This window comes from Haematobia irritans, chromosome 2 (assembly GCF_050003625.1).
Source record: "Haematobia irritans isolate KBUSLIRL chromosome 2, ASM5000362v1, whole genome shotgun sequence".
Lineage (NCBI taxonomy): Eukaryota > Metazoa > Arthropoda > Insecta > Diptera > Muscidae > Haematobia > Haematobia irritans.
The window spans coordinates 114,499,352-114,522,293 of record NC_134398.1 but is presented as its reverse complement, the minus strand read 5'-3'; the positions used below and the strand labels follow the sequence as shown (position 1 = coordinate 114,522,293).

Below are 22,942 nucleotides of genomic sequence, written 5' to 3'. Positions count from 1 at the left end.
CTATCCACTTTAAGATAAATTTTGGTTTATGCTACTTCCATGTCCAGCGGATTCTTATCAATAGAAGTCCGCTTTTGCCAAAGAAGGCGTGTAGCAAACAAATTTCTAATGATACCAATGCTGGGGGTGATATCATCAGGTCTTAAATTTCTTACATTCAATGCGACATTCTCTCAAGCGTCCCTGTAAGACCATGTATGCAAATCCCAAGAAATTCTTTACACATACAAAACGATCACTTATCGCTGGTCAGTCCAGAAATGAGTGAACTGCTCACTGATAAGGCTTCACAAAGCATTCACAATCGTAATGCCAGGGAGAGAAAATAATGGAATGGTCTGCCAGTAGTTCCTCATAAATTACAGACGAGTAAAGAACAAATTAGCACAGATTCGTTATTCGGATATTAATCACAAGTTCAAGGATTACATACAGAATGTTGTTCCCTTGCACGACATTTCTCAATGGCCGAAATATTTTTATACTACCTGCGATATTGTTGTTGCTTTTGTATTTACTCGACGGTTCTGAAGGTGCCGCGAATGCTCGGTTACGTTGCGAAAGACCCGGCTCAATAGCAAATGGGAGTTTTCGTTTAAAAAGAAACTTCATGAGAGTCATCTGTAATAACGGCTACGTTTTGCAAGGACTTAAGACAATCGGTTGTGTCCATGGAAAATGGGATGGTGATAAACCGGTATGCGCAAGTATGTTTCAAATATTAACACCTAATCACATCAGTGAAGTTTTACAAGTGTGTTTGCCAAAGCGGAAGTTGTCATTGTTTCCGCAGTGAGTCATGCCTTACAAAGTTGCGCCATATATAATTCAATAGTGATTTTATTGTCATAGCTCCACACGTTACACAATTTTATTTTGGATCATATTCGATTTTTGTGATAACTAACATTCGAAGAAACGTGCTTTGATTCGCTTATAAAATATAATGCGCAATAGTGTGAAAATGTATTGTTGACCCGCGTTTTAATATCCATATTTTTATCTTCCATTTCTGTTACTTGACATTGAGACTGTATGAAAGTTATTGACTTCATGGCATAAATTTCAGAGAATTATACTAAATAATAATATATTTATTTTGGCAAAATAATCTCCAAAATGAACTTATTCCAAAATTTTTAACAAGGCAATGTGTTTATGGAGAATGTTTTAAATTATCGCAAATATACTTTGAAAAACGAAACATAAGAAAAATGTGTATTTTGATGATAACTAATATTTTATGCCGAGCTAGCCAACATTCTGAGGATTATAAATTTTCAGTCTACGAAAGTCGCCTTTTATATTTCGGCATTGGACAGCACTAGTGTTGCAATCTGACTATCGTAAAGCTTGACATTATACAAAATCTTCTGAGGTTTTGACATACGAGCTGATTTGTGTGCTTACAGCAATTTATAAGATTCATCTAGTCAAAAAAATACAATTAAAACGTTCTATTATTTGTCACAACTTTCGACACGGATTAGGGATTGGACAGCCCTAGTATTGCAATCTGCCTTTCGTAAAGCTTGACATTATACGTACTCAGAAGGTTTTGAAATACGAGCGCTACTTGTGTTGTTTCTAAAATTTCGGTACGGAGGAATATTTTTTTTTTTGGGTGTTTAGGAGACTTACACATTCATAGGTATGCGAGGACAGACACTTCCCAAGGAGGGGTTCTTCCATGACTACAGTTAAATTTTGCTATAAAAAACTAAGCCAAGAACTTATCCACTTTTGAACTTCTAACTAGCACCTCCCGATCTAAAAAAATTAGCAATAGCTGAATTATGTTGTTTTCTTATTACAGCACATTAGTTTTCTAGATGACATTGCAAATGACGTCGCGTTATAAATTTAACTAAACCAAACATATGGAAGGACTTAACACGCTCCAATTACGAATGTAAGCTTTTCGTTTTCGGCCCGAAAAAAAGTATCGCAAATGTAAAAAAGCCAGCATTTTTCTCATTTTTTATTTTGTATGCACTGTTAGAAAAATATGTTTTTCATATGTTCCGATATAAACAAAATGTATTTCGGGCACGATTTTAAACCACAATATATTTAAGTGCGAACATGTAATGTTCCTAAACTAAAACTAAATGTTTGGAACATCTATGTTAATATGTTAGAATATATTATGTTTGGGGCATGAATGTTTCATAAAAATCATATGTGTGAATACAAACATATATAAATTTACAAATTTCGACTAAACATACATATGTTGTGATATTTTATTCAAAGCGACAGAGAGAGTATAGAGAGAAATAGAGATGGAAAACGGGAGAGTTGACGAAAGATATCAATATAACACAGCAAAAGAGTCAAAAGAGAACAATTTCTGTGAAACCGCTTGTATGTTGTTTCGGAAAACTGTTTTATGATAAGGCCAAAAATTTGATATGCTTAAGTCTAAATATTATTTAATTTGAATAAAGAGAATAGACATTCGGAACCAAGAGAATAGACATTTGAAAAACAAACAGCATATGTTTTCGCCTAGAGAGCAGCATTTTATGTATGTGTGGACATGTGTTTTGTTTATCATTTTGGCATTATGGGCACAATTTTTTTCTTGGTTCGTTAAAAGAAATCAGGGGTCTTCATAAAAATAGCGAAAGGGCACTATACACTTTTTAGAGTTGGGACAGTAAAATGAAATAAGGAGGAAATAGTGAAAAATTACACAGTAAAATGTAAAAAAAAACAAACTTTAGTTCCTTTTTAGTAGTCCACGAGGAGTTGACGGACACCATCAAATATAAAAGCGGGCATTAAGTTCGAGTTTTACAGCTAAAACAATTTAAAAAGTTTGTTTTCTTTAAAATGAATTATTAAAGAAAAATAAAAGGAATTTTAGAGCGATGGTGTTAAATGCTAGTAAAAAACTTTTCACTCCTAAATAAATTTATGTTTATATTATAAAATTATGTATGTATGTTTATACTCGACTCCACGTTCTTCTTTTGTTAGTTTTTGAATTCCTTCCAAATTTTAAAGTTTTGTCCAAAAAAAATTTTTTTTGTTACAAAATTGTTATTTTTGCAATAAAAAATAATATTTTATCCAAAAATCAGTCAATTTCGTTTATATCAAGCACTGTTACTGACTATAAATCTTTAATAACGCACATTTCGAAGTTTCATTTAAAAAAATTTAATATAGTATAAATATAAATGTGTAAATTAAAAAAAAAAAAAAATGTTCGGTCGGAGCAGGGATTGAACCCACGACCCTTTGCATGCAAGGCAGACATGCTAACCACTGCTCCACGTGGCAAACAAATGTATGTTTCTGTTAAATAATGTTATGTTTACATGGGCTCGTGGGCGCTGCAAACTATGCTATATAAATGTAACTTAAAACGATAATTATCTACTGGTGACTATAACAGCTACGTAGCCCAGTGGATAGTGTGTTGGCTTACAAACTGTATGGTCCTCGGTTCGATTCTCCGTGCAGGCGAAAGGTAAAATTTAAAAACTTTATAAAAGTGAATAATTTAATTTCTTCAACATTATTTGTATTACAGAAAAAGGTGCCAATAACTAAAAAATTTCGTGGAAGTGAAAATTACGAGTATGTTAGGGAATGAGCACAATCGTGTTTGGGAAAAATTCTTCCAAGCATATAATATTTTTGGCTCAAAATGCTTCCAAACATATAATATGTTCACATAAAACAAACATATTAATGTTTCGGCAGTATGCAATAATATATGTGCTTCCTGCAAAATATGTTTGGAACATATGTTAAAGAAGCGATTTTTTTTGAGGGTGTGGTAACATAACACAGTGCCCCCCTTTGTTTTTAATTTTCTGGCTATTGGTATCGTCCTTCACTTCCCGTGATTTATTGCTCTTCGCATATTATTCGATTTTATATATTTTTAAAATTTTACCTTTCAAGAAGTTGCAGACTTGCTGTTTGCAAGAAAACATACTATTCACTAGGCTATAAGGCTCTTATTGTCATTACCACACAACTATCGCAAAACCATCAACGTGTGCAACACATGCAGTCCAGTTGTTCTATTTATAGAAAACATTGTTGAGCAAGCGCAAGCCAATGTAAAGAAATTTTATTTAAAGAAAATAAACCACTTTATACGGCTCCTTTCTTGCAAACGATGAAGTAAATGCATTTTGAAAAAACAAATAATGCAATTTTATATACATTCCGAAAATTTTCGCTAGATTCCGAAAGGACATTTTTACTACGAAACTGGAAAATATGTCTTACACCATGTTTCTGTATGACAAACGAGCTCTATCGATTGACTGAAATGCATAAAAACAGCTAAGTTTTGTTTATAAATTCAACTGTTTGTTTTCATTTCAGTCGATCGATAGAGCTCGTTCGACATACCGAAACAGGCTATTATTTTAGACGTAAAGTCAGAAAAGAACAGTGCTCGATATATATATATATATATATATATATATATATATATATATATATATATATATATATATATATATATATATATATATATATATATATATATATATATATATATATATATATATATATATATATATATATATATATATATATATATATATATATATATATATATATATATATATATATATATATATATATATATATATATATATATATATATATATATATTTTTTTTTTTTTTTTTTGTGTGAAATAATACAATATACTTGTTTTAGTAAAAAAAAATCCTAAACTGAAAGCAGTTAGGAATCGTTCATTAACTAGAATAAGGCATGGAATTTTACTAATACTGTTTTCTTTGCTGGGTATGTTATAAGAATTTACTATTGAAAAAGAAAATTTTCTTCACTTATAATAAAGCATTCGTAAAAATAAACAAAATATGAACTAAAACCAAGTTTCCTCAAATTTAGTAAAATTTCACATAAAACAAGTAAGTAAAGTCTAAAGTCGGGCGGAGCCGACTATATTATACCCTTCACCATTATGTAGACCAAAATTTGTGTTACCATCTCAACTCCTTCAAATTTGTTTGGAGTTATTATCAAGGTTTATGTTCCCATATACAAATATTTATATACGAAACGATTTGGAGACAACACCCTGGGATGAAACACAATGTAAGTAAAAAAAATATGGGAAATATAGCTAGATCAATTTTGATGCAATTGTACAAAAGAGCATTTATGATTTACCAGGCGATACATATGTATTCGAGTTGAAGCAACTCATGGCAAAACTCTGGCTTTTGAAGCCATATAAGTGCAAATCGGGCGAAAGATATATATGGGAGATACATCAAAATCAGAACAGATTTGAACCAAATTTGGCACACTTAACGATAATATTAAACGTGCTCCTTGTGCAAAATTTAAAGCAAATCAGGACAAACCTCTGACTTTTTTGGCCATATAAGTGAAAATCAGACATAAAATATATATGGGAGCTATGTCTAAATCTGAACCGATTTTAACGAAATTAGGTACACTTAATGATACTATTAAACGTACTCCTTGTGCAAAATTTGAAGCAAATCAGGGCAAAATTCTGGCTTTTGAAGACATATAAGTTAAAATCGGTCGAAAGATATATATGGGAGCTATATCTAAATCTGAACCGATGTGGCTGATATTTTGCATATCTTACGAAAACCCCAAAATATTTGGCTGCCCGAAATTTTGAGAAAATACGTTGATAAATACGTAAATTTTTACCAGATCGGTGATAATATATATGACAGCTATATCTAAATCTGAACCGATTTTTTTCAAAATCAATAGCGATCGTCTTTGAGCCATTGTAAGACTCTGTGCCAAATTTGAGGATGAGCGGACTTGAACTGCGAGCTGTACTTTACACACAAAATTACATATGCAGAGGGACGGACAGACAGACAGACAGACGGACATCGCTAAATCGACTCAGAGTTTAATTCTAAGACGATTGTATACTAAACGATGGGTCTCAGACTTTTCCTTCTTGGCGTTACATACAAATTCACAAACTTATTATACCCTTTACCGCAGTAGTGGTGAAGGGTATAATGATAAATTCTTACTTCCTTTATTTAACCCTAGCTTAGGCACCAATGTTTTTCTACATTATCTGTGACTATGTACATATGTAAATATTTTGTTTCCTTTGTTATTTTTAACTTCATAACCGCTTTTTTATACCCTCCACCATAGGATGGGGGTATATTAACTTTGTCATTCCGTTTGTTATACCCTCCACCATAGGATGGGGGTATATTAACTTTGTCATTCCGTTTGTAACACATCGAAATATTGCTCTAAGACCCCATAAAGTATATATATTCTGGGTCGTGGTGAAATTCTGAGTCGATCTAAGCATGTCCGTCCGTCCGTCCGTCTGTCCGTCTGTCCGGCTGTCCGTCCGTCTGTGGAAATCACGCTAACTTCCGATCGAAACAAGCTATCGACTTGAAACTTGGCACAAGTAGTTGTTATTGCTGTAGGTCGGATGGTATTGAAAATGGGCCATATCGGACCACGTTTACGTATAGCCCCCATATAAACCGATCCCCAAATTTGGCTTGGGGAGCCTCCCGGAGCAGCAAAATTCATCCGATCCGGTTGAAATTTGGTAAGTGGTCTTAGCATACGGTCTCTAACAACCATGCAAAAATTGGTCCATATCGGTCCATAATTATATATAGCCCCCATATAAACCGATCCCCAGATTTGACCTCCGGAGCCTCTTGGAGGGGCAAAATTCATCCGATCCGATTGAAATTTGGTACCTGATGTTAGTATATGGTATCTAACAACCATGCAAAAATTGGTCCATATCGGTCCATAATTATATATAGCCCCCATATAAACCGATCCCCAGATTTGACCTCCGGAGACTTTAGGAGGGGCAAAATTCATCCGATCCGGTTGAAATTTGGTACCTGATGTTAGTATACGGCCTCTAACAACCATGCAAAAATTGGTCCATATCGGTCCATAATTATATATAGCTCCCATATAAACCGATCCCCAGATTTGACCACCGGAGCCTCTTGGAGGAGCAAAATTCATCCGATGCGGTTGAAATTTAGTACGTGGTCTTAGTATACGGTTTTTAACAACCATGCAAAAATTGGTCCATATCGGTCCATAATTATATATAGCCCCCATATAAACCGATCCCCAGATTTGACCTCCGGAGCCTCTTGGAGGGGCAAAATTCATCCGATCCGATTGAAATTTGGTACCTGATGTTAGTTTACGGCCTCTAATAACCATGCAAAAATTGGTCCATATCGGTCCATAATTATATATAGCCCCCATATAAACCGATCCCCAGATTTGACCTCCGGAGCCTCTTGGAAGAGCAAAATTCATCCGATCCATTTGAAATTTGGTACATGGTGTTAGTATATGGTCTCTAACAACCATGCAAAAATTGGTCCATATCGGTCCATGATTATATATAGTTCCCATATAAACCGTCCCCAGATTTGACGTCCGGAACCTCTTGGAGGAGCAAAAGTCATCCGATACGGTTGAAATTTAGTACATTTTGTCAATATATGGCCTCTAACAGCCATGTAAAAATTGGTCCATATCGGTCTTTAGTTATATATAGCCGATGACTTATTACACAAAAATTGGTCCATATCGCCAAAAATAATCTACCAAAACTTTATTTCCATAGAAAATTTTGTCAAATTTTATTACTATAGAAAGTTTTGTCAAAATTTCATTTCTATAGAAAGTTTTGTCAAAAGTTTATTGCTATACAAATGTTTGTCAAAATTTTATTTCCATAGAAAATTTTGTCAAAATTTTATTTCTATAGAAAATTTTGTAATCTACCAAAACTTTATTTCCATAGAAAATTTTGTCAAATTTTATTACTATAGAATGTTTTGTTAAAATTTCATTTCTATAGAAAGTTTTGTCAAAAGTTTATTTCTATAGAAATGTTTGTCAAAATTTTATTTCTATAGAAAATTTTGTAAATAATTTATTTCTGTAGAAAATTTTGTCAACATTTTATTTCTATACAAAATTTTGTCAAAATTTTATTTCTATACAAAATTTTGTCAACATTTTATTTCTATAGAAATTTTTGTCAAAATTGTATTGCTATAGAAAATTTTGTCAACATTTTACTTCCATAGAAAATTTTGTCAACATTTTATTTCTATAGAACATTTTGTCAAGTTTTTATTTCTATAGAAAATTTTGTCAAATTTTTATTTCTATAGAAAATTTTGTCAAAATTTTATTTCTATAGAAAATTTTGTCAAGGTTTTATTTCTATAGAAAATTTTGTCAAAATTTTATTTCTATAGAAAATTTTGTCAAACTAGATTATATACGTATTTAATCGGCTTTTTTTGTTTAATATATACCCCGTATGGGCTAACTTACAATTTAGAAGACAGTGTTAAAAAGTTTTACGATACCTTGCCATCGGCAAGTGTTATCGCAACCCAAGTAATTCGATTGTGGATGACAGCCTTTAGTAGAAGTTCCTACGCAATCCATGGTGGAGGGTACATAAGATTCGGCCTGGCCGAACTTACGGCCGTATATACTTGTTATGTTTGTTTTGCAATCTGATATTCGCTACAGAAAAAATATTGTTGTTTTTAAACATTATCTGTTCGACATTACTGAAATCGGTTCAGAGTTAGATATAGCTGCCATATATATCTTTCGTCCGATATACACCCATATTACCACAGACACCAAAGTTTTGCTCCGATCTACGTGAAGTTTTGCACAGGAAGTAGAATTAATATTCTTACTATGTATGCCAAATTTGGATGAAATCGGTTCAGATTTAGATAGAGCTCCCACATATATATCTTTCGCCCGATTTATACAGATATGGCCAAAGAAGCTTAAATTTTAATCAGATTTACGTGAAATTTTGCACAGGGTGTAGACTTAACATTCTTATTTATGTGCTACCATGGTGAGAAAAAAGGAAACGTCGTACAAGGCAAAAATGTGGGCAATGTAAAAAACCGGTCTGTGTGGAGCACAGCTGGGTGCAAACCAAATGCTACAGTTTTTTTTTTTGTTTTATTATTTTCATCTATGGATTAAACCCTTACAGACTAACAGTAATATATTACATTATATACATATCGTTTGATTATATATCAAGTATTTAATAATAATGTTATCTTTTTCTTTACATTGTATTTCTCTTCTGACAAATCAAGATAATAATAAAATTTATTGAATTCATTACAAAGACGGCGAAGTGGATCGCCGTTTTCAAAGTTCGTTCGAAAGTATTTAATGTGGAGCAGTTCAAAGTTGCGGGTAGGTCTAAAGGGTACATTGAATGATATTCTGTTAATAAGGAAGTCAGATTTAAATCCTCCGTTAATTAAATCAACCGTAAAACAGATATTCAGCATGGTACGTCTACTTTTCAGTGTAGGTAATTTGATGAACGATAGTCTTTCTTTGTAAGACGGCAAGGTTTGAGGTGTCCAGTTATTCCGACGTAAACAAAACAGTAAAAATTGTTTCTGAACAGATTCAATACGATTGCAATGAATTTGGTACTGTGGGTCCCAAATTACAGATCCATATTCCAGGATAGGACGCACAAGTGAAGTATATAAGTTTCTTGTAACAAATGGGTCAGAAAATTCCTTACTCCAGCGCTTGACAAATCCAAATGATCCATAGGCCTTATTTACAGTCATAGAAATGTGAGATCTAAAATTTAGCCTGCGATCCAAAAGTATTCCAAGATCTTTAAAGGATTCAACAGTTTCAAGCGTTGTGCCATTCAAGTTATAATCCGTGTCGATATAATTTAATCTATAATAAAAAGAGATATGCTTGCATTTCCTTATGTTCAGTTCCATCATATTTGATGAGCACCATCTGTACATGCTATTCAGATCAGATTGGAGTAAGGATTGGTCATCACTATTCCGAATAACCTTTATAATTTTAACATCGTCAGCATACATGAGAGTGTAACCATATTTAATGGCTGATGGAAGGTCATTTATAAATAAGCAGAACAATAGAGGGCCAAGATGACTGCCTTGTGGAACACCAGAAGGCACATGTATTGATTTTGAAATAATGTTATCAAATACTACAAATTGTGTACGATTCTTTAGATAACTTTCAAACCAGGATACCATTAATTCGCTGAAGCCTATGCGATGCAGTTTGTACAGTAAAAGTGAATAGTTTACTTTGTCAAACGCCTTACTAAAATCAGTATAAATGACATCAGTCTGTAAACGATCTCTAAAGCCTTCATTAACCATTGTAGTCAATTCCAAGATATTTGTTATGGTCGAACAAGATTTACGGAAGCCGTGTTGTTTAGGCGATAGAAGAGAGGAGACTTGATGATTCAAAATATCAGAAATAATTTTCTCCAACAGTTTTGGAATAGCACTTAATTTAGCAATGCCTCTATAGTTCGTAATATCTGACTTGCTTCCATTTTTAAATAGCGGAATGATAAATGAATTCTTCCGCAACGTAGGAAAGTGACCTGTGCGCAAAGATTCATTAAACAGAAATGAAAGAGCAGTCGAAAGAGAATGAGCACAATATTTGAGGATGTTACTGGGAATCCCATCAGGGCCCGGGCGATATGAACATTTTATCTTTTCCATATAACTCATCACAATATCAGGAGAAATAAATGGAGTAGTGAATGTCGAATATTCCTGTATATTATATGGGTACGCATCAGATTGCTTGAAATCCTTATGGCAGTAAGTTGTTGCAAAGAACTTTGAAAACAAATTACATATAGATTCATTATCATCCCCTTCAACAGCACCATAGTGAAGGGTTCTTGGATACACATTTGATTGACGTGTAGAATTAACAAATCTGTAAAATGACTTTGGATTAAGCTTCAGTTCATTTTTAATTTTCGATAAATAATTGTTATAGGATTGTTTATTCCACAGGTTGTATTCTGAACGAGCAATTGAGTAGTTTGCATAGTCAGTCACAGATCCAGATTTTTTATACTTTTTATAAAGTTTATTCTTTCTATTCTTCAAGTTACGTAATTTACTGTCATTCCAAGGTGGACCAGTGTGAGAAGTTATTCGAATTAATGGAACAGATTGGGCAATGAATGAATTCAAAGTTTCATAAAATGTATTTATTGATTCATCAAGATTTCTCGCTGGTAAGATTTTATTCCAATCCACATTTAATAGTAATGAGTTCAGTTTTTCGTAATCAGTTCTATTAAAAGAGGATATTTTATCAGTTTTCAATACGAGTTTTTTTCGCATAGATCTCGAAAAAGACATATTTATATTCATACAGACAGTGGGATGATGAACATCTTCAGGATTTACAACGGCATTGACGCGTGATAAAAACACATCTTTTAGTTCATTTGTAAAAAATAAATCAAGTAATTTATTTTTCGAATTTTGTATGTTGCTAATTTGAAAAAGACCATCTTTTAACAAGTTTTCAACAAATTCAGATTGATATCCATTTCATAGCATTGGTACGGAGTAATTCATTTCCTCACAATATTTCCATGTAATAGATGGAATGTTAAAATCACCAGACAAAACAATCAAATCAGAGGATCTCGCAGTAGATAGGACCGATTGGATAGCAGTCAAATGAGCATTATAAAAATCGTTACAAGAACCAGGAATATAGGAGCAAGTCACAAACAATGAATTATGCCCAAATATATTTTTTTTAGTTTTTATTTCATTTTCTTTTATTTGTATTATTTTCATATGAAATAATTCAAAACAAATCAACTAAAAGTATCTTAAACCACAATATTTACATTTGTAATTAGGGGCAGATTTTGAAGAAAAATAAAAAAATGTATTGAAAAATTGCTATATTGTGCAAAATATTGTTAAAAAATTTGTACATATTATGAAAGAGCACGAAAAATTAGCCACTGAGTCCAAATTTCATAAAAATCGGATAAATATTGTTGAAATGGCAAGAGTGTCAAAAATGAAATATTTACATTTGTACACTGTTAGAAAAATATGTTTTTCATACGTTCCGATATAAACAAAATGTGTTTCGGGCACGATTTTAAACCACAATATATTTAAGTACGAACATGTAATTTTCCTAAACTAACACTAAATGTTTGGGACATCTATGTTAATATATTAGAATATATTATGTTTGGGGCATGAATGTTTTATAAAAATCATATGTGTGAATATAAACATATATAAATTTACAAATTTCGACTAAACATACATATGTTGTGATATTTTATTCAAAGCGACAGAGAGAGTATAGAGAGAAATAGAGATGGAAACCGGGAGAGTTGACGAAAGATATCAATATAACACAGCAAAAGAGTCGAAAGAGAACAATTTCTGTGAAACCGCTTGTATGTTGTTTCGGAAAACTGTTTTATGATAAGGCCAAAAATTTGATATGTTTAAGTCTAAATATTATTTAATTTGAATAAAGAGAATATACATTCTGAACCAAGAGAATAGACATTTGAAAAACAAACAGCTTATGTTTTCGCCTGAGAGCAGCATTTTATGTATGTGTGGACATGTGTTTTGTTTATCATTTTGGCATTATTTTTTTCTTGGTTCGTTAAAAGAAATCAGGGGTCTTCATAAAAATAACGAAAGGGCACTATACTCTTTTTAGAGTTGGGACAGTAAAATGAAATAAGGAGGAAATAGTGAAAAATTACACAGTAAAATGTAAAAAAACAAACTTTAGTTCCTCTTTATTAAAAAGTAGTCCACGAAGAGTTGACGGACACCATCAAATATAAAAGCGGGCATTAAGTTCGAGTTTTACAGCTAAAACAATTTAAAAAGTTTATTTTCTTTAAAATGAATTATTAAAGAAAAATAAAAGGAATTTTAGAGCGATGGTGTTAAATGCTAGTAAAAAACTGTTCACTCCTAAATAAATTTATGTTTATATTATAAAATTATGTACGTATGTTTATACTCGACTCCACGTTCTTCTTTTGTTAGTTTTTGAATTCCTTCCCAATTTTAAAGTTTTGTACAAAAACAGTTTTTTATTACAAGATTGTTATTTTTGCAATAAAAAATAATGTTTTATCCAAAAATCAGTCAATTTCGTTTATATCAAGCACTGTTACTGACTATAAATCTTTAATAACGCACATTTCGAAGTTTCATTTAAAAAAAATTAATATAGTATAAATATAAATGTGTAAATTAAAAAAAAAATGTTCGGTCGGAGCAGGGATTGAACCCACGACCCTTTGCATGCAAGGCAGACATGCTAACCACTGCTCCACGTGGCAAACAAATGTATGTTTCTGTTAAATAATGTTATGTTTACATGGGCTCGTGGGCGCTGCAAACTATGCTATATAAATGTAACTTAAAACGATAATTATCTACAGGTGACTATAACAGCTACGTAGCCCAGTGGATAGTGTGTTGGCTTACAAACTGTATGGTCCTCTGTTCGATTCTCCGTGCAGGCGAAAGGTAAAATTTAAAAAATTTATAAAAGTGAATAATTTCTTCAACATTATTTGTATTACAGAAAAAGGTGCCAATAACTAAAAAATTTCGTGGAAGTGAAAATTTCGAGTATGGTAGGGAATGAGCACAATCGTGTTTGGGAAAAATTCTTCCAAGCATATAATATTTTTGGCTCAAAATGCTTCCAAACATATAATATGTTCACATAAAACAAACATATTAATGTTTCGGCAGTATGCAATAATATATGTGCTTCCTGCAAAATATGTTTGGAACATATGTTAAAGAAGCGATTTTTTTTGAGGGTGTATATAGTGCCAAAGCTAGGGTTAAGAAAGCTTATCATACATACGAATAACACTTGGCATAGAAAAATATTTTAGTTCATTCGTACTAAGAAGTATTCAATCCTTTCAAAACTTAAAGAAACACACTTGTTAGAATATAGGACATTTTCCTATATTTCTTTTATATACCTGTAATCGATATGTTTGCGCGTGGGTTGTTTTTTAGTTGGAATCGTGTTGTTTAGTAAAATAATGTAATGAATAACAAATAAAATATATAATATATTTGCTATATTAAATTAATGAGAAAATGTTTCGTTTTTTGAAAATTATTAAACATAAACAACAACACCCAGAAAAAAGTGACCCCTTCTTTAAGTTAAAATGAACTCATTGTGAAGAAAGTTGAACTTCGTATAGCGTCAATGACATTTTTATTTGTTTGAACGATGTGATTTTCGTAGAAATTAGGAATAATGCATTCCATATATTAGTTAACATTTTCCTATATTTATATACCACTATACTACAGAATGAAAAAATTTAACTAATTTGAATTCATATATGGAATGATTTTATTGAAATTTTTTCATTCATTTCGACAAATCTTACACATTTGTGGTAAAACTTTTACTTCATAATTAGAACTGCTTACCTTAGTTTTTAAATACAATTTTATTTATTTCTATAAGCAATTTTATCTTCAATAAAAGACATGTTTTATTAATATATTGAATATATTTATTAAGAATCAACAGCATCGAATCTCTTTGAAATATTAGTTTATTAATCCACTATTTCCAATTTCCGTGTGATATTATCAACTGTAAAACGCACTTTTTCTTCTTCTTGTACTTTTCACTTTTAATAAGTTGCTGCCTAACGATTTTGTCCTCCTTTTACAATTTCAATACCTACAAATATAAAAAATCACAAAACATTTTTGTTGCAAAAGGTTAGCGTCACTGAATATTACCTGATAATTGAAGATTCCAAAATGAAGACAAATGAAAGGGTTGTTATTCTGCTGGTGTTTTCTTTCTTTATACACTATCACGAACATTGATAGATTTATTTAAAAAAACGAAAATTTTTCTCACTAATTTAAAATAACAAATATTTTATATATTTTATTTGTTATTTATTATATTATTTTACCATCTTATTTTTTAACAATCTCTCCGTATACCAAAACAACGCGATTCCAACTAAAAAAACAACCGACGCGCAAATATATCGATTACACCCACGCGCAAACACATCGATTACGATGACAGGTATCGATTACAGGTAGACAATAGAAATTTAGGAAAATTTCCTATATTCTAACAAGTGTGTTTCCTTAAGTTTTGAAAGGATTGCATACTTCTTAGTACGAATGAACTAAAATATTTTTCTATGCCAAGTGTTGTTCGTATGTATGAAAAACTTTCTATTATAAAGGAAGTAGCAATTATCATTTTATAAGAAATTTTACTAATTTTGAGGAAACTTGGTTTTAGTTCGGTTTTTGTTTATTTTTACGAATGCTTTGTTATCGGTGAATAAAATTTTCTTTTTCAGTAGTAAATTCTTATACCCAGCGAAGAAAATAGTATGAGTAAAATTCCATGCCTTATTCTAGTTAATGAACTATTCCTAACTGCTTACAGTTTAGGATTTTTTTACTGAAACGAGTAAATTTTATCATTTTTCACAAAAATTTACCTTAATGGAAATAAAATGGATAAACTATATTGATGAAAATTTTTTCCTTTAGTTTCGAAGGCACTTTTTTCTGGGTGAACGTATGTCCATGAATGTTCGTCATGGTGTACAAAGAAAGAAAACACCAGAAGAATAACAATCCCTTCATTCGTATTCATTTTGGAATCTTCAATTATCAGGTAACATTCAGTTACGCTAAACTTTTGTGAAAAAATTGGTTTATGATTTTTTATAAAAAGTGAACCCTATATTTCACTAAAGCTGATTTAATTCTATTTTAGTTCATGAAATTATTACGTTTTAATAAAGTTTCCCAGACGTTAATAATTTTTTGCGTACGTTAGTTAATAAAACTAAAATAGAGGATAAAATTATACTCAAAGGAAGTATAAAGATTAACTAAATTCGGGTCTCCCACAAAATAGTTCAGAATTTCTTAAAATTTGTAAAATTTACCACTAATTAGCCCATCATGAACTTCGTATGGTACTAAAGACATTTTTGCAATTTTTTACTCCAATTTTTTCCTTCAAACTTCGAAATTTTCTTTAACAAGTGAAAAAAATGAATTATGTCTAAAAAATTTTTTTGAATTTATCGAAAATAATTTACTTAGTTTTGTGAAATCGGCGTGGCATCCGCGTGTCTATTACAGTTTAGTAAAAATTTTCTAAAATTAATATATTTTTTCTAAAACTAACTAAAATTTTCTTTCCTGGTGGGATCACTGTTTTTTCAGTGTAGGTATTGAAATTGTCAAAGGAGGACAAAATAGTTTGGCAGCAACGTATTAAACTTGGAAGGTACAAGAAGAAGAAAAATGCGTTCTACAGTTGATAACATTGCATGGAAATTGGAAATACACTGAAAAAACAGTGAACCCACCAGGAAGAAAACTTTCGGTTAATTTTAGAAAATTTTGAATATTTGTAGAAAATTTTAACTAAACAGTATTACAAACGTTGGCATCACGCCGATGTCATAAAAATAAGTAAATATTTCTCGACAAATACAAGAAAATTTATTAGACATAACTAAGTTTTTTCACTTGTTAAAGAAAATTTTGTAGTTTGAAGAAAAAACTTGGAGTTCAAAATTGCAAGAATGTCTTTAGTGACATACGAAGTTCACGATGGACGCATTTTTGGTAAAATTTACAAATTTAAAGAAATTCTGAACTATTTTGTGGAAGACACGAATTTAGTTAATCTTTATGCTTTATTTGAGTATATTTTTTTCCTCGGGTTTAGTTAATTTAACTAACGTACACAAAAAAGTATTAGAGTAAAGAAAACTTTCTCCAAACATAATATTTCTATGAACTAAAATAAAGTTAAATTGGCTTTAGTGAAATAGAGAGTTCACTTTTTTTTGAGTGTAGTGGAATAATAAACTAACATTTCAAGGCCAGTCGATGCTGTTGATACTTAATAAATATATTCAATATATTAATAAAACATATCTTTTATTAAAAAAATTTGCTTTATATATAAATATGATATAAATATATATAAATAAAATTGTATTTAAAAACGAAAATAAGCAGTTCTAATTTTGAAGTAAAAGGTTTACCATAAATATGTAATATTTGTCCAAATGAATGAAAAAAGTTCAATAAAATCATTTCATATATGAATTCAATTCAGTTAAATTTTTTCATTCTGTAGTATAGTGGTACAGATATATAGGAAAAATTTAACTAATATATGGAATGCAATCTACCTAATTCTACGAAAATCGCATCGTTCAAACAAATAAAAATGTCTTTGGCGCTATACGAAGTTCAATTGTCTTCACAACGAGTTCATTTTAACTTAAAGAGGGGGGTCACTTTTTTCTGGGTGAATATATGCAAAATCGGCATATCAGCAACCTATACGTGTGAAAATTATGTCATAATGATATTAGAAGAATGATTTTTGGACTATATCTGAAAATCTCTTATATGTGCGATGGACTATAAGCGAAAACTACTGTTATAGGTTTTATTTTACCGACACATACCTGTGGATGTATGACAAAACCCACCCAGAAAAAAAACTGATCCCTTCTTTAAGTTAAAATGAACTAATTGTGAAGAAAGTTTAACTTCGTATAGCGCCAAAGACATTTTTATTTTTTTGAACGATGTGATTTTCGTTGAACTTAGGTAGAATGCATTCCATATATTAGTTAACATTTTCCCATATTTATGTACCCTTATACTACAGAATGAAAAAATGTAACTGAATTGAATTCATATATGGAATGATTTTATTGAACTTTTTTCTTAGAACTGCTTACCTTCGTTTTTAAATACAATTTTATTTATTAATATAGGCAAGTTTTTCTTCAATAAAATACACGTTTTATTAATATATTAAATATATTTATTAAGAATCAACAGCATCGACTGGCCTTGAAATATTAGTTTATTATTCCACTATTTCCAATTTTAATGTAATGTCACCAACTGTAAAACGCATTTTTTCTTCTTCTTGTACCTTTCACTTTTAATAAGTTGCTGCGTAATGATTTTGTATTCCGTTTACAATTTCAATACCTACAAATATAAAAAATCATAAACCAATTATTTCGCAAATGCACTGAAAAAACAGTGAACCCACCAGGAAAGATAACTTTCGATTAATTTTAGAAAATTTTGAACTTTTTTAGAAAATTTTAACTAAACGGTATTACAAGCGCTGGCATCACTCCGATATGGCAAAAATAAGTAAATATTTTTCGACAAATTCAAGAAAATTTATTAGACATAACTAAATTTTTTCAGTAGTTAAAGAAAATTTTGTAGTTTGAAGAAAAAACTTGGAGTTCAAAATTGCAAGAATGTCTTTAGTGACATACGAAGTTCACGATGGACACATTTTTGGTAAAATTTACAAATTTAAAGAAATAATGAACTATTTTGTAAGAAATACGAAATTAGGAAATCTTTATGCTTTATTTGTGTATAACTTTTTCCCGTTTTTTAGTTCATTTAACTAACATACGCAAAAAATTATTTGACTAAAATAAACTTTTTCCAAACATAATGATTCTATGAACTAATATAAAGTTAATATGGCTTTAGTGAAATAGAGAGTTCACTTTTTTTTGAGTGTGGTTAGCGTCACTGAATGTTACCTGTTAATTAAAGTTTCCAAAATGAAGACGAATGAAGGGGTTGTTATTGTGTTTTCTTTCTTTATACACCATCACGAACATATTTTTTTTCTCACTAATTTAAAATAACAAATATTTTATATATTTTATTTGTTATTTATTATATTATTTTATTATATTATTTTTTAACAATCCCTCCGTATACCATAACAACGTGATTCCAACTAAAAAAACAACCCACGCGCAATCATACCGATTACATCGATGACAGTTATCGATTACAGGTAGATAAAACAAATATAGGAAAATTTCCTATATTCTAACAAGTGTGTCTCCTTAAGATTTAAAAGGATTGAATACTTCTTAGTACGAATGAACTAAAATATTTTTCTATGCCAAGTGTTATTCGTATGTATGATAAGCTTTCTATAATAAAGGAAGTCAGAATTATCATTTTATAAGAAATTTTACTAAATTTGAGGAAACTTGGTTTTAGTTCATATTTTGTTTATTTTTACGAATGCTTTGTTATCAGTGAATAAATTCCATGCCTTATCCTAGTTAATGAACTATTCCTAACTGCTTTCAGTTTAGGATTTTTTTACTGATGCAAGTAAATTTTATTATTTTAAACAAAAATTTAACTTAATGGAAATAAATTGGCTAAACTAAATTGATGAATAACATATTTTTTCCTTCAGTTCCGAGGGCACCTTTTTCTTGGTGCCCTACGAAATTCTAGACAAACAAATATCGTGTTCCATTTGCTTTTTGCTGTAAGAGAGTTTATGTAGAAGTAAAGTATATACTTTTTGTGATAAACGTTTATTCTTTAACAGGGTGTGAAAATTCTTTTCTGACTAATTGCATCTTTCTCACTATTCCGTCCATTGCGATACCACAGGTGGTGGGTGAACCTCACTTATATCAACGAGTGCTGCGCAATTACATGTAAAGCTCATTGACAAAGGGCCTACTTCTTATACACCGAAAAAAAGTAAACCGTTTTATAGGAAGAATGAACTAACTTGAACGAAAATTGAACTTAATTGTACTTTTTAACTGCAGTTCACGAAATTACACCCTCTCATAGGAGGAAACATGACCTTAACTTAAAGAAGAAAATCAGTGGCAACAAATCTTGACCATTTTAACCATACATACAATTTCTGGGAATCGTACGAAAATTTTCTGTTTCTTTATTTCATATTGAACTTATGTGTAGGGTCATTGAATTTTATACCCACGTTTAGTTCATAAAATGTTTGACACAATTTAATATTGTTTTTTAAATTTTCTGACTAATTGTCCCTATCTCGCAAAAAATAAAATACTGCAAATATAAGACATTAGATTTGTTTTTAATATTACCATTGCCCGGACGGACAATCGAACCACGAATCGTACGTTTTTTAAGCCAATACACTATATACTGAACCATGTAGTTGTTATCGTCTCCAACACACAAGCAATACATACAAACGAGCATGTGTTGAATGCTCACACAAATGCATTTAATAAAACTTAATTTAAATAAAACAAGCAATTTTAGTTGGAAACGACTTATGCTCGTTTTCTTACAAAAGTTGTCCCAAATGCAACTTTTTACCATAGTACTATATTGCATTTTTACCATCAAGATGTGTCGTATTCGTTCTTCAAAAACACCGAAACGAAATTGATTGTGCTTTTAGAATAAAATAAGATACGATATTTGTTTACAGCGAAAAAAAAAACTATTTTTACTAGACGTAAAATATCCCTATTTTACCTATTTTATATCTGAGGGATTTCTCTAAAAATCAAACAAAAATAATTCTTCATAACTAAATTGATGAATTTTTCCTTTATTTTCAAATGTACTTTTTTCTTAGTGTATCTGAATATCTATGCCTTATGTTTGCTTCCGGAAAAGCGGGTGCAAACATAAGAGTCGGTCGTGCCGAACATACGGCCGTATATATGCATATGAAAATTAAAAAGTTTAATGAACTTGTACCTTCATAGTTTGTATTTGCGTCTTTTATTGTTTTTTTTTTAGGAAAGGGTTGTCCAAAAAATCTGCAGGCTCCAGCAAATGGACGCATACAGATCGAATCCGATCTTAAGGCAATTCTCTATTGTTCAGATAACTACAGTCTTGCTGGAAATCGTAATTCCTACTGCAATGGAACGCACTGGGATCGTCCAATAGGAACTTGTAGAGGTAGGGATTATTCCTCATTAAGAAGTTCTTGCCTTCATTAATAGCAATTCTCTCATAGAGCGCAGCGGTAAAGTGTCACACGAATGTGATTTTGAAACCGACGATGTATGCGGCTGGTCCTATGAGCCTATGGCCAATCTGGAATGGAAGAGAGTTATGGCAGCCAATGTCTTTACATCATTTAAAACTGGACCACGTCATGACCACACAACAATGACCCACAATGGTGGCCATTACATGCTAATGGAGAGTTTAATACGCCAAGATACACCTGTAACATTAACTTCGCCCATATATGGTCGGGAGCTATCACTCAAAACGGCCTGTTGCTTCCAATTTCATTATTTCATGTATGGGGCAGGAGTTGGCGACCTTCTGGTTGTGGTGAAACCAGTCTCAATAAGTTTGGATGAAATATTGCTAGGTCAAGATGAGTAAGTTGATCCAAGACTATTAGTTATAAAAAACATTACCAACATCAGTTTTGTCATTTCAGAGAGTCTACATGGATAAAATTCGAGAGGAATGGTAATCAAAATAACATTTGGAACGAAGCCCATTTTAACATAGAGGAGATGGATGAAGATTTCCAAATTGTTTTCGTTGCTAAATCGAGTAAAAATCATCTGAGTGATATAGCTGTCGATGATGTGCGTTTACTCATGGGTGACGACTGCAAAGCTTTGGATAAGAGTTCCGATGACACCCTATCAAATGAGGAGTTCGATACAACGACGTGTAAGTTGTACGGATATAATTTTCCCCCAAATGCATAATAATTTGCTACCTTCTTCCCTTTTGGTTCGAGTAGATCAATCGCTATTTGAAATCCAGTCTTGTGCTGGCCGTTGTTTTTCATCCTTTGGCATTGGCATCGTATTTGAAAATGATCATCTAAGGGGCTTATGTAGCTGTTCAGCTGATTGCGAAGACACTGACACCTGTTGTCCAGATTTCAAATCCGTTTGTTTAACCGGTATGATCGATACCTTGGGAGACTTGTAAAATTCGATTTCATTTATTCTATGGTTTCTTTCTTGTGTTGTAGAATTGTTTGAATCAACCACTGTGGAATCCAATGATATAGCCCCTGACACCACAACACCAACTACCACATCAACGACTCCTCAGGCAAAGATAACGTCGACTCCCAATACAACAACCATAACAACTACGCCAACAACACAGAAAACTACATCAACAACAACATCGACTTCTACTAGTACTACAACGACAACAACCATGAAGACTACTTCTACTACAACAACTGTAAGAACTACACCGAAAACAACTCCAAAGCCAACTACAACATCAACATCCACATCCACGACGAAGAAGACCACACCTAAAGCAACAGCGACTACACCCAAAACTACAACTACATCAACAAGAATACCTTTGCCCCCGATTAAACCCTCACTGAAAACATCAAAGTCCACGAAAATGGCAGAAACTACAACTACGCCAAAAACGACGTCAACTGCCAAACCGAAATCGCCCACCACTCCTTCCCAAGACTCTACAGGTAAGGCGTTATTCTTAATTATCATGAGAACTGCTAATGTTTACATATACGCCTCATATTTCTAGTTCCCAACGCAACCATAGCAACAAGACCCATGTCTAAGACATACGTCATAAATAATGACCCAAAAGCGGAGGCAGCTCACAGAGGTTCCACCCTACTTATGTGGACACTCATTGTCCTTATAATAGTTGTAGTAGCAGGAATATCTTATCGGCGTTTTGGCGATAGAGCGGTTGCATGGTACATGATCCACTTTAAAAAAGATCAGAATGGTGATGAAGATACATCTTCTATAGCCGCAAGTTTTAAGCGTCCTACAAGCAACAAAGAAAGAGAAGTGAAATCTGGCAAAACGAAACCTCGCAAAAAAAAATCATTTTCGACTGACTATACAAGACCTTTAGTAGATGATGATGATGAATATGATGAAAATGCCCCAATCAATGGAAATTTGGTTATAAAAAATAATATTTATACAGAATTGTAAATTAGTCAAGTAAGCAAGGAGTGATACCAAAAGAAACTCGAAAGAATTCGTGAAAATTAATAAAACAACAATGAATAACAAACAACACACACTCAGTGAAAAAGAGGTTGCTTGAGCGCAACGATTTCTTGTCCTTAAACAACGAATGTGAGTTCTGCTTAGCATGGAGGGCGCATTTTGCTGGTACAAC

At 31.7% G+C, this 22,942-nt stretch overlaps 1 protein-coding gene across 1 annotated transcript; it reads left to right on the top strand.

The window, feature by feature from the left end:
• The first annotated feature begins 362 nt into the window (after positions 1–362).
• On the top strand, positions 363–22,839 carry LOC142226057 (uncharacterized). Its single transcript, XM_075295913.1, has 7 exons — positions 363–707; positions 20,573–20,737; positions 20,796–21,171; positions 21,234–21,475; positions 21,549–21,713; positions 21,786–22,262; positions 22,328–22,839. Exons 1-7 carry the CDS (start codon positions 437–439, stop codon positions 22,750–22,752), a joined length of 2,121 nt encoding a protein of 706 aa, XP_075152028.1. The 5' UTR covers positions 363–436; the 3' UTR covers positions 22,753–22,839.
• The last annotated feature ends 103 nt before the right edge of the window (positions 22,840–22,942 follow it).

Bases quoted from the DNA above. Each gene is read 5' to 3' on its own strand.
- LOC142226057 (XM_075295913.1), top strand. From the start codon at position 437: ATGTTGTTCCCTTGCACGACATTTCTCAATGGCCGAAATATTTTTATA. The intron at 20,738-20,795 runs GTAGGGATTATT...ATTCTCTCATAG, and splicing joins TCCAATAGGAACTTGTAGAG to AGCGCAGCGGTAAAGTGTCA. The intron at 22,263-22,327 runs GTAAGGCGTTAT...TCATATTTCTAG, and splicing joins TCCTTCCCAAGACTCTACAG to TTCCCAACGCAACCATAGCA.